The sequence below is a fragment of the Ixodes scapularis genome, unplaced genomic scaffold (genome assembly GCF_016920785.2).
Source record: "Ixodes scapularis isolate PalLabHiFi unplaced genomic scaffold, ASM1692078v2 PGA_scaffold4__175_contigs__length_147842914, whole genome shotgun sequence".
Lineage (NCBI taxonomy): Eukaryota > Metazoa > Arthropoda > Arachnida > Ixodida > Ixodidae > Ixodes > Ixodes scapularis.
Window position 1 is genome coordinate 133,585,748 of NW_024609879.1, and position 12,897 is coordinate 133,598,644.

A 12,897-nucleotide genomic window follows, 5' to 3' on the forward strand; every position below is an offset into this window, starting at 1 on the left:
CTGTTTGTGTCCATAATATAGATGAGAAATATAGCTAGTGCAGTAGAACTGCAAGCCTTGGGGTCTTTAACGACCACCACGCAGTATAGTGATGTACGCGACCGCACGCCGGTACAATGATCATCCAAATCGAAACGGGAAGCGGGGGTGGGGGATTGAGTCCAGCATCTCTGGATTTCTGCAGCGCGAGTTTTCGCCACACGTGCTCCAAGCTCAGGTGCGCTCTACCCACTCGGCCACTGATTCCCTTCGGAGTACTGTTCAGTGACTCTAAATACCACGTAGAAGACAAAGGCCTTGGCATTAGTCACCGTCAGTGGACCCCCAAACTGCCACAAGCGGCAAAGACGCTGCTGCAGCTCGCTGAGAGATGTCACAAAGGGGCAGACGCGTTTGTCTTGGTGTCACTCCGTGTAGCGCAGCGCTCGTTGGGAGATGCTGCGAGACGCGCTGATGATGATGCTGACGCAAGCTAGGCAGATTCACTAAAGATGACGCTGGGGTTGGGGGGGGGGGGGGGGGGGGGGGGGGGGGGCGTAGGTCTTGTTTTCCAGGTGGTGTTGGTTCAATATCCAACCCTGTTTGTTTTGATCTGGATTAGAATCGTATAGACGCTTTACACACGCGCCAGATTGAGCCGCCATAGCCGCCCTTCTCTTGTCTTACCGAGATGCCGAGCCACTGAAGCGGGCGTTGACGGGTCTTCACAAGGGCCTATGCTGGGCACAAGAACACAGTAGCATCTAAAATGGCAATAACCTGTCCTGCTGTGGTAATGATGAAGTGAAGCGAACGGAATAAGAAGGAACAAAAACTGAAGGTCAGTTATGGCGGCGCCCATGCACAGCTGCTGCAAAGCGTCTATACAGGCGTGCGGTCATGTGTCACTGAGGGGCGATGCGTGATGTGCCACTACTGCGTGACCCCAGGCTGGTGGCGGTACTGCACTTGTAAAAATTACTCATCTCTCGCTTCGTCTTAATGTCGTGATTCTTACCTGGCAGACTACACTCATGCTGTCTAAACATCTAGCGACTTTTGGATTGATCGATGCATATATTCGCACTGCCGACTACAGGGGACTACATGAGTCGGATGGAAAATTCGCTAAATCAATATAGTGCGCAATCAGAGGGAGTGCCTGCAGCCAAAGGGCGTGCTCCAGTATGGTGAAATGAGCCTGCCACGAGATTCAGCAGCTTGCCCATTACGAGAAGAAAGGCCGCAGAATCACAATCCTTACCGCCTGTTGGAGTGTCTTCATATGCACGCCAATTTGGCAGAGTCGTGTCCAGTGGCGTACCAACTTGTTTCTGAGTGGGGGGGGGGGGGGGGGGGGGGGGCGAACCCCCCCTTCCCCCCCAGTGCCGGGGGGCGGTGCCCTTGGTATCCCTTGAGCACCGCCTGCCAGTGTTTGCCCTGCCCAGTGGCGGCTGTTTCAGCGGGGGGGGGGGGGGGGGGGGGGGTGGCAGAACACATGCCTTGCCCCCTCACTTTGAGAACTGGGGGGGGGGCAAGCGCCCCCCTGCCCCCCCCGGTTTGTACGCCCATGGTAGTGTCGCTCCAAGAAATGAAACGCGCGCATGCACATCTTTTATCGGCGGTCAATGTACAGGAGCGTTTTCTTTATTGCCATCGAAAGTTGTCCCAAGTAGAGACAGCCTGAATTCAACGACTCCCTCTGTTTTTTTTTCTCCGTTTCTACCCCCCCCCCCCCCCCCCCCCCCACCTCCCCTGATTGGTACAACCTCGATGAGCATCATACCTCACACTGACTAAACCAACGCCTTGCGTGCAAGTTTCACTATGCCTGTCAATGACGCTTCTCGAGCCCGTAAAACAATAGAGCATACATATTAAAGCCTCTTCATGATCTAAAAGTAGCGCAAGGTGCGTCGGTGCAAGAAGCACGTGCAACGTGCAGCTCTTTGGAATATCGTGGCGGCACAGCACAGCTACAGCGCAGCACTGAGCTCGATTTCACATGCCATGTTCTTTCCAGAAGTGGCGCGCGGCACGTGTCTCGGGCATTTCCACAACAATGAATGGCGCCACTTTTCCCAGGATAGAGGGGCTTTAATAAATAAGTTATTTTGCGCCACCCAGCGGCTACTAAACAAGAACGAAGCAGAAGCGATTCAGCGCACGGGTAGCACGGGGGTGTTTGGTTAGCTCTAGGGCCCCTGGATATTTTACGCTTATTCCTGCATTTACCTAAGGGCGCCAAAAATACGACTTCCCGAGCTTATACACGGTGTCAGAATATTCGGGCGACATTGTTCTTGCTCTGTCGCGAACTGCATGCTTTAACAATTCTGGAGGACGGAAAAGATTTTTCTGCAATTTCAGATAACATTTCAGATAACTGACAACAACGATTTTATGCAACAAGATGGAGGAAGTGTCGTTACACTGATTAGTGCCTTTATTCAAAGCTAGCACCCAAAACAGTGTGGCCACTACGACTTTCGAGATCTTTAATCGAGCTAATCTGGTGGCACACAAATGCTAATCCTGACCGCACAAGTTCGGATCGAAATCTTGCGACTCGAGTTCACTCGCCACAACGGTCTCCGAGCACATGGGGCAGCTACTTTCCGTTTCAAGCAGAGCCCTGAACTTTGAGAGTATAGCCGGGAAAGTACACTTGGGACACAGGGTCAGGTCATTCCTGAGGACGTGCTTGCCTGTCACCAGACAGAAGGGAAGGGTGTTCTTGCAGTGGGAACACACGAGCTCCATCTCGGGAACGCTGCTTTCGCAGAAGGGGCATGGCGCCGTGGGCTCGGGCCCCTGTTCGCGATGCGGTTTGCGCACGATGCCTTCCACTTTCTTACGGTACTTGGGGTCCAGCTGGCCTCTGTACTCGGGCCGGAGAAGTGTGCTGGCGTGAACGAAAGCGGAGTTGCCGAGTCCCGCGCGATGACACTCCACGACCGTGGAGGTCAAAATGGGCACCGTGTGCGCGGGAAACCGGCTGATGCTGTTGGCGACCCGCTCGAGAAGACGTGCAGCCTGGGTGTGGTCTCCTTGTCGGATGTGCAGTTTGACCAGGATGTAGCTGTGTAGCAACATTAGATTAGAGTGCATCTCGGCCGGCACTTTGATGTGCTGTTTCTTGAGCTCCCGGTACATGCTTAGAAGGACGTTGTGTGCGTTGCGGTAGTTGCCCGCATTCTGTTCTTCCCGCGAGATGACCACGGCAGTCTTGCCGGCCTCCCGGTACTGACGAAGACCCATGTACAAGCGGAAGAGGTGTTTGAAATCTTTGGGAATGCCGTCGGTTTCGCCCATCAGGAACTCGATCAGCTGCCTGGTCAGCTGGTCGTCGTTAGCCTCCGCGGCGGCTTGGACTGCGAGACCGATGGCGGCGTCATCGTCCTTGCTGGCTGCTTTGACAAGGAGCTTGACGGCTTGCTTGTGCTGACCGGCTTTGAGGTAAAACCTTCCGGCTTCTAAGTTGTTCCGCGCTTCTTCATAGTAGCTCGCAATGCTGTAAAAGTCGTCAGCCGACCCGCTGTCCCCAAGGGCGTCCGCGTAGGCGTCCATTTTCTTTGCTGTCTTGGCGAGTTGAAAGGCTTCATCCGTGCACTTGGAAAGCACCAGAAACTGCACGGCGGAAATTGTGTCACCGAGCTTTTGAAAGAACCTCGCCACCATTTTGGCGCCTTCGACCGACTTGGTTTCCTTTACAAGGCGCACTGCCTCCTCCGGTTTGTTCAAATGGTTCAGGTGGATTCGAATGACATTCTCAAAGTCCCGAGCGGATTCGTACGCCTTAGCAGCCTCTTCGTAGTCCCCGTCCGCCTCCTTGGCTTTCGCGTACTGCGCGTAAATTTTGGGTGACGCGATGTTTTGAAGCAGGTTGCCAACCTTGGTCCAGTTTTTCAAGCGAATGTAGAGGCTTGCTGCTTTGTCGTGATAACCTCCTTTCTCGTACAAGACAGCTGCCTCTTGATGCTGTTTCATGCTCTCCAGAATTTCTGCGCACTCCTTCTGAAGCACTCTGTTTTCCAGTTGCATAGCAATGTGCACGCCCTTACGTATGTCGCCGCACCGAACGGACATGCGTGCAATTCCGGCGCGACACGCCTTGTCATGCTCCGCGTGATCAAGTTCTCCGGTGATCCCTTTCTCGAAGTGTACTAGGGCATTAGCGTAGTCGCCGGAAAATTCCAACTGCTGGGCGTATTCCCTGGAGATGAAAGGCATTTGCTGCTGATCAAGACGTTTGGCTTGTTGCAGTGCCTGTTCCCAGTGCAGCAGGTCTCTATGCATTTGTAAGGCGGCCGTTGGCTGGCTAGAAGCCAGAAAGAGGTCCTGCGCGAGTCCGAAGTTTCCCTTGAACATTGCCAGATGTCCGGCTAGAAGATTTTTGTCTTCTATGAGGCGTATTCCCTGCAACGACCAAACCATCCCGACATCCCCAATATGCCGAAAGATGCGTGTTGCTAAATCAAGGTCAAGGTTTGCCAGGGCCGCGTTCCCAAACTCAATCCAGTCCTTCTTTGAGTCGAGCTCGACGCATATCTTCCAGGCGTCTTGGAATTTGCGCATCTTCAAGTGTTCAGAAAGTGCCTGACGCTGCTGGGCTGTAGTGATCTTGCCTTTCTCTTCCTGGGACGAAACAAGCAGTACTGCTGTCTTGCCGCTCTGAGTCTGGCAGGTGAGACTTCCACAGTGGAGTAGAAGCGGGTTCTGTCCGGAAGGAACCGAAATGGTTCGCACGGGCTCCACCGTGGCGCCTGCAACCGTCTCCGGAGTATAGACATACATGCTGATGTTGTGATCGTCAAATGCTACGAAGCAGCCGTGGTTCTCCACATACTGATCCCAAAATATACCTTTAGTAGTTGTAGGAAAGCTCTCGATGACTACGATGTGGTCGTTGACTGGGTTGTAAATGAACCCTTCCGACTTATTGTCAACCACCACCAATCGAGTACCCGATGAATCGGGGTGAATCTGTCGAATGCCATTTGTGTGCCGGTAGCGGTTGACAATTGTCCAGTCTTCGAGGAAAAAAAATTCGATGGTTCCGGCGTCAGTACCGTACATCAGGAACTCCTCCGTTACGCTATGACAAGTAATTTTCGCCTGACCTTGACTAGAGTCTGGGAAAAGCTTGCTTTCTCGTTCTTCCATATCGCTCTGCTCCGTTTCTATGAGTTGCATCTGTACTTTACCGTCGAAGAGTGCAGCGGCATAATCACCATTGAGTTTCATACTTTTCACCGTTCCTAGGTATTCCTTGTCCTGCAGCGGCAGCATAGACTTGTCGCCTAAGGCGTAGAACCATGCGCGGTTGTTCATGCCAACTACCAAGTGGAATGGTCCCAAAGCAATAAAGCCAGGCTCAATGTCTACTTTCACTGTCATCTGAAGCTCTGGCTCCGTGACACTTGCTACGGTAACTTCATAAAGAGAGGTAAGGTAGGCGTAACGGTGACCCAGGCTGTTCCCCAAGGCTGGGAGCTTGGTAAGAAAGACGTGGAGACTACCACTTGCACCACTAGCGCCCAGAAGTTGTCCATCGTCGGACCAATCGAGCCATTCTATTCTGCGCTCGTCATCAACTGTAATAACAGACTGAACTTCCTGGAGATCAGAGAGGTCATACACTTTGATCACGTTATCGCTGCAAGATGCGACCTTGTTCTGCGGAAGGCAGATGGCGATGTGCGAAAGCGACTGCTTGTGACAACGAACTTGCATCATCTCTTGACCGATGTCTTTCAAGCTCGTCGAGATGGCGACGAAGTAGCCGTTGGTGAAGCCCAAGAGTATGTAGCCGTCTCCGTACCACCGGTACTCAATTATCTTCCCGTACATTTCTTGAAAGGCAAGCACGTACGGGTTCTCAGGGTCGTAGATGTCCAAAAGGAGCAAAGTCCTCTTGTTGAGCACCAGGCTCACGGTGTTCTCCACTGTGTTTTTCTCATCCCGCTTCATGCACGAGAACTGAACCAGCGTGGCCTCCGACTTGAGACTCGTCTGGCACAGGGTGTCTCCTTCCTGATTGCTCACGGTCAGCACGTTGTCTTCGCCAACCAGAGCTAGCATGTTCTGCTGACTCCAGGCGCCGTACGTTATTCGCTTGGTGTGCTTTCCCAAGATGGGCACCTTTCTGCACGATCGGTGGTTGTAAACCAGAAGGTTTCCCTTGGACGTGCCGATGGCAACAAACGGTCCTGTCTTGGCCCACAGAAGCAGCGTCAGCACGTCCCTCAGTCCAGTGTCCACCTGACTGACGTTCCGATTGTTGGCGTCCCAAAGGATCAAGATGGGTGATTTGTCCGTGATGATACCGAGCACGTCGCCATCTTTCTCCCAGCCCAGCCCCGAGCACATCCCGGGCAGAGTGATCTGGTCCTTCCGGTTGCCATGCCTGTCGTAGACGTTCACGTTCTGGTCGTAGCCCGTGGTCACCAGATAGTTGCCGCCGGCCTTTTGCCAAGTGAAGAAGACGGGCCCGGGGCCGTGAGTCTTCTCCGGTAGTGTGAAAACAGCTTTCATTCCTCCTCCGGACTGTTGTGCACGAAGAGCCAAACAGCGCGTTGCCATGAGCGATATCGAACTGCCCGCCGACCCACGGGACAGTCGGGAGGGACGAAAGCGGCGGCAAAACTTGAACAGTCGCGGCTGGAATGCATTTCGCGTTGTCGACGCCGCTGCAGGGGAAATAAAAGAGGATACAGGAAAGGGTTCCCGGCAGGTGTCACTTGAAGCGTTCGAGCGTGTGCTGTGTGCTAGCTTTATTTGGCTTCCCAAATGACAAGCACGCTGTGCTGGGCTGTGGGCTTGTAACAGTTCGGCTGATTCATAGGAGCAAAAGTTGCACTGTTTTCGCGCTTTCAAAGCGCGGGCTTCTTTTGTTTTTGTATTTTTCTGACAGAAACACACACAGACACACACGCACACGCACGCACGCGCACGCACACACACACAAACACACATGCACGCACACGAAGACAGCTGAGACCAACCGAAGTCATGAAAACTCCGGTCAACCAAACTCTCTCTCTCTCTCCCCTTCTAAAAAAAGGCTTGGCTTTACAACAATAATATTCTGTCAAAGTCGTTTGTTTTGTATAAAAATGCGAATTGCAGCAGCCACGTTAGAAACAGATGCTGATTGATGAAGGCCATAGCCTGGCCATCTGTGAATCATTTTTGTACGAATAGATCAGAGGCTCACCAAATACTATTTCAGTGAAATGGATATAATAATTTTGAGCACAAAATTGGATGCTTCGTTTTAGCTCTGAAGATTGCAATAAAAAGGCGAAAATCTTAATTCAGATGATTAATTATGCACGCCAAGGGCATTCTAGACGTAGAGTTTTATGATAATACAAAATCAGCATGGCAGAGATCGATATGCCTTTTTAAAATAACCAGCTGAACCTGTTAATTAAGATTATTCCCGAGCTCCCATTCACCGAAATGCAAAGCGAATTTGGTTCTAATTTAATATTTTGTTACTGTGTTTTGAAAAAAGGAAATAGTGATTTGACACAAAAAAAATAAATTCATAGTTCTGCCCAACTACACCTAAACGAGGACACCAAAAGGATTCCTTCTTTAAACCTCAAATTGGAAAAGAAGTCACGATCATTGATTGATATATTGATATATTCGTTTTATTGATATATTTATTTTAGCACGAGCAATGTAAATTCTAGCAGCTATGGCATATTTAACGACGTGCGATCGTGGCGGTAAAGGCAAATGTTTGGAAAGCTAATTAGTCGATTTCCGCCAATTACTTGGCTAATTATCAATTTACACTTTCTGCCTGACATTCTCCGCTGTAGATAGCGTTACTCCGAAGGAATCATTACTTTAGGTGCCATTTAAAACTTAAAAAAAAAGAGTAGTCTCACTCGTTGGAGAAACACTGCCTACAAGTCTGTTGCAGGTTAAGGAAAGCAGGAAATGCACCCCACCCACAAAGCCCTCCACTCTTTTCACTTTAACAGAGCGAACGCCGGAGGGGAGGAAACTAGCAATCATGTCGACCAGAAAATTTTGTGGCCTCCAAGAGACCGTAGCCGCGGTATTATTTTGAATCTTTCACTACATGCTATAGGTTAATCAGATCAGTAATTACCAAGTTCCATCTTTTTTCTTTTCAAGTTTCCCGACGCAAACGTATGTTCACAGGACAACACTGTTAGCGCGAACAAGCACTCGCCCGTTTTCTGTTTTTCTCTTAGAAACAATGGATAGCCGCCGAAAATACTGATACGGTGGAAAGTACTCATTAGGGTAACTAACCTAAGCGGTGACGGTTGTTGCCTACCAATAACCTTTCGAAGTAAAAGAAAAAAGAAAAGCGCCGAAGTCGTGTTCGTTTTAATAGTGCCGCGCAGTGTACCTTCACATTGTGGAAGAGTGTTTTACACTTGCTAAGCGCGCTGCTGCGCTGCGGCCAATCAATCACGATAAGCCGGATCGCGATGGCTCTTCTGGGAATGTCGCTTCTCTGCAGTTCAACAGAGCACGGTGAGAAGCGCACTCAATGGAGCTAGCAATGCTCGATCCCGGCAGTGTGACAAAAAAAAAAAAAAAAGACCGACTTTCGAAGGTAATATTAAATTTAAAAAAAGAGGTGTTGCTCTAACAAAACAATCGAAAGAAAGTCCACTAAACTGTTTTTTGTCTTTTCATTTTATGGTGAAAGACCGGGAGCACAGAGTCATCGTCCGAGCTAGTCAGTATCGGGTAAGAAAACACATTTTCACATTCGACCGCTACTATCCAAGATTAGGAACCACTCACCCTGAATGCGCTATCAATCTGTGAACGTACCCATGCCTGTGTTCTGCAACGATGACGTTTAAAGGTTCAATCTCGGTCGGTCAAATGTTACTATACTGGGTTTCATGCGTAGTACACACACACACACACTCACACGCGCGCGCGCACACACACAGACGCACACGCACACACACACACACGCACACATGCATGCACGCACGCACGCACGCACACGCTCGCGCCATCAGCCTCACCAGCGTCGTACACTAACGCACAACTCGGAGTAACCGTGAAACGATTTGGTGTTTGCAAGCCTCGTGATGGTCGTACCGGCTGCGGGCACAGATTTTTAGGTCCGAGATCAAAATTACAGGAGGAGGATCGCAATAGGGTAGGCTTCACCGCTCTGCACCGGCGTGTTAGGAGAAGCGGCCGACGCGGACGAGCATCTCCGTTTGTTCGGCGGGCTCAGAAGTCTGAGGGATGAGAAGTCGATACCAATTAACTTTGCTTGTTTTTCATTCAGACGCTCTTAAAAAGCAGTGAATGGGCGCTTACTGTGAGATGAGCGCGTGCTCGGTACTTAGCGTCAAAAAAAGAAAAAAAAAAAAAAAAAACGAGCGATAATACACATAAACTTTAGAGCTTACCAATCAGGCAAAGTTCTCCCGAAATTTGTGGCTCTACCGGTTCGGAGGGGGTACCAGGGTGATTGTGGAATCACCATGAAGGTCCCCGACACGCGCTTTAGTGAAACTTTACGATAATGGTACAAAGCAGTAGGTGGGGATACCACGACGCTGTAGCTAGAGCCCCCCCGATAAAACCCACGCTTCGCGTTTCCTTCACATATCGACGACCCTTGTTCTGCGAACGCGAAAGTCGCGTCACAATAAAAGCTATGCCTAACGTATCGGCACTCCATTCGTCTTGGCACCGCCATCTTGTTACCTTGCTCAAAGCGAGTGATAATGGCGACACAGTTACAATTCTAAAATGCAACTTCGCGAGCTTTGCATGCAGAACAAGGAAGCAAAACTTATTTTAAGCACGGGGGTGGAACTGCTTAAATGCATTCGGGAGCAGCCTTGGGAACAGCTCGAACTGCGTTTTGGAGCAGGTCAGGAGCAGCTCAGATCGTCGTCTTTCATTGCTGGCAAGGGGCACTTCATCCTGGATCTTGGGTAAGGTCAGAAGCTATTTCTATCGTGCTTAGCACCATTAAGCAGCATGAGTGGCTAGAGACCTAACAAGATGGCATCAAGTTTTCAAGGTTCAGGTTTCAAGTTTCGGCATCGTAACAGATGTCGAAACCTGAAACTTTTTTGAGTCTTTTCCTAAAAAGAATTACAACCTCTTTGTTAACAGTAACGAGTACGCAGTACGACATGTTTTTGCAGTGTGTCCTTATTAATTTCTGCGTGGCTTACTTACCTAGCAACACGATTCACAAAAGACCGAGTATAATGATAATGCAATTAACGCAAAGGTGCAAGCGAGCTGGACAAGATTGACGATAATAACCCCCGAGAAGGGGAACAAAGGACAAACATAAATCTCCAAACAGAGCTAGGTCTGGTGTGACTGAAAAAAAATTCTCGTGGTCCTCCAGGGACTTCTCCATTTCCAGTGGAGTGCTCTACCAACTGAGCTAACCAGGTTTTTTTTGTTTTTTTTTTTTCTTTATTCCACTGAGCTAACCAGGTGTCAGCCGTCAGCAGAGCAAACGAGTTTTATCAGCTGCCACCAGTATAACACCAGCAAGGGTGAACAGCCTGCATTTTAAGGTTATGATAGTAGTGCAATTATTGCAAAGGTGCAAGCGAGCTGGACGAGACTGACGATAATAATCCTTATACAGGGGGACAAAGGACAAACATAAATGTCAAAACACAGCTAGCTGACTGGTGCGCAACTGAAAAACATCCGCCTGGTCCTGGTATCCAACCAGGGACCTATCCATGTTCAGTGGAGCGCTCTACTAACTGAGCTAACCAGGAAGGAGTGAAAAGTCAGTCGAGCAAATGGATTTTTTTCAGTCGCACGCTAGTCACCTAGCTGTGCTTGGAGATTTAGGGTTGTCCTTTGTCCCCTTCTCTGGTGTTTATTATCGTCAACCGAGTATAATTAATAGTTAATAAAAAATATGCTTTCCTTAGCACCTGACCAAGGTGTCGCAGCGCAATAACTTTCTTTAAAATGCGTTATTAGAAACATGGCAAAACACTTTCTTTTAGCGATTTCAATTCTAACAAAGTGCTCTAAAAAGTTCGACTTATTTTTGTTAATCTGTTGTCAACTGGCAGACGACGGGATATCTGGCTGCAAAGCCGGGGTCAATCTGACGAATGACGACTCGATTAACCACTTGCATAGTTGAGGAATAACGACCCGGTCGCAAGTAACCCTCATGGGACCTGACCCCCGAGTTTCTTCGCGCACTTCCGTCTTGGGATGCAATGCAAGGATGAACAGAACCCGAGAAAAGTAGAAAAAAGAACAAACGACTGTACGCAAGTCAAAGTAAACATAGCTACTGTTGCAAAACGAGCCGACTAACGGATTGCAAACTGATAAAAACCGAAAAAAAAAAAAAGATTGTTTTGGTGCGCGTTTTTGGTTTGGCGCATATGGTGCTGTTCCACCCCTGTAAGCAACAAGACGGGTTGAACGTTGTTATTCGGAAGCACAGGTGGCACTAGTCGTGTCAATGTAGGCCTTGCGTCGCAGAAAAAAGCATCAAAAATATTGGCGACGTGCGCGACCTATCCTGTCGATGTAATCGGCTTTCCACAATCGGTCAAACGCTCGCTATGACATCCTTAGTGGGAAAAAAATACGAGCAACGTCAGGCGCAGCTTCGACGGTGTTGGTTTAGGATTGCAATTAATCCGAGCTTCCATGCTTTTTACGCCCAAACACCGTAAAAAAAAAAAAAATGTTTGCCAAGTTGGGAAACTGCCACAGGAGCTTGCTTTAAAAAAGTGGCTCCGATCTGTAGTCGTGAACCGAACTAGACGTGATTGCAACGCCGCCATTTCTCCCAGTCGAGGTGTCCTAGGGACGGTGGCGCCATCTCGCAGTAGCTATATGAAGAAACTTTCGCGTTTTGACTTGCTTCTAAAGGGCGGCGCTGTAATCGTATCTAGTTTGGTCTCGGTAGACGCGAGCAACCCGGGTTTCAAGGGCGAGTTTCCCAACTGAGTTGTAGTAACGTTATTTGCAACTGATGACAAGTAGCCAGGATCACAACTCGTGACATCGCAGCAAATCGTGTTACTGAAACGTCCCAATGCTAATAGAGGCAGGGTGAGACAATGTTTTTTGTTAGCAAATAAATGACAGGTGCAGTTTTAACATTACAAGGGCACAAGAGGGAATCCCATGATTTTGGATAAAGCTTTAGATAACTGGCAACGATGATTCCAAGCAATGATTGCAAAAGTCGATACTCTGAAGCATACTACGTTAGGTGGCTCTAGTGGTGATGCTAGCGGAGTTAACGCATGCCTCGTCTCCTCGGAACAAGCCTCAAGTTCATGTCGAAATCCCATTTGGGGTTTACATGCCAAAAAACAACGAAGGGCATCTGGCACACCCCAGTGGAAGACTAGGATTCATTTCGACCACCTAGGGATCCTCCGACGTGCAAGCGAAATCTCGGCTGCAAGGCACCTTTTGCACAACAAGCCTTTGTCAGATTACGGGCACTTTTACCGGAATAGACCCTTTCCGAAATTTAGTGCCATCTGGTGGCTGAAATGGCGGTTTAACTTTTGCCATACGAATGGCGGCAATTAACCCGTAGCCTGCAGTATTTTATCAGGCACAGTCACTTTTGCCTGTCAACGGCAGACTAGAATAAACTTTTCGCTATACAGGTTTTTCTGGATAATTTCTTCCAGTGGTCGATTCTTACAACGATGCAACCAGTCAGAACGAAGCGCCAACCCAGAAAGACGCCTTGATAAAGTTCTATAAGTCAAGGGGTTTCAAAGTCGATTTTGTGCCACTAACAGGCTCACTGGGCTCGAATTAGAGAAATGAACACTTACGCAGCGCTTGCATTCAATTCCAGTGACGCAACGTGCTAACGTCTAGAATGTATAGGCCTCGAATCCTCAGCTTAGGAGT

At 49.2% G+C, this 12,897-nt stretch overlaps 1 protein-coding gene across 1 annotated transcript; it reads right to left on the reverse strand.

The window, feature by feature from the left end:
* Positions 1-2,508: 2,508 nt before the first annotated feature.
* LOC121837864 (WD repeat-containing protein 19-like) lies at positions 2,509-6,516 on the reverse strand. Its single transcript, XM_042293715.1, has one exon. The coding sequence runs from the start codon at positions 6,514-6,516 to the stop codon at positions 2,509-2,511; it is 4,008 nt and encodes a 1,335-aa protein (XP_042149649.1).
* Positions 6,517-12,897: the final 6,381 nt, after the last annotated feature.

Bases quoted from the DNA above. Each gene is read 5' to 3' on its own strand.
- LOC121837864 (XM_042293715.1), bottom strand. From the start codon at position 6,516: ATGAAAGCTGTTTTCACACTACCGGAGAAGACTCACGGCCCCGGGCCC.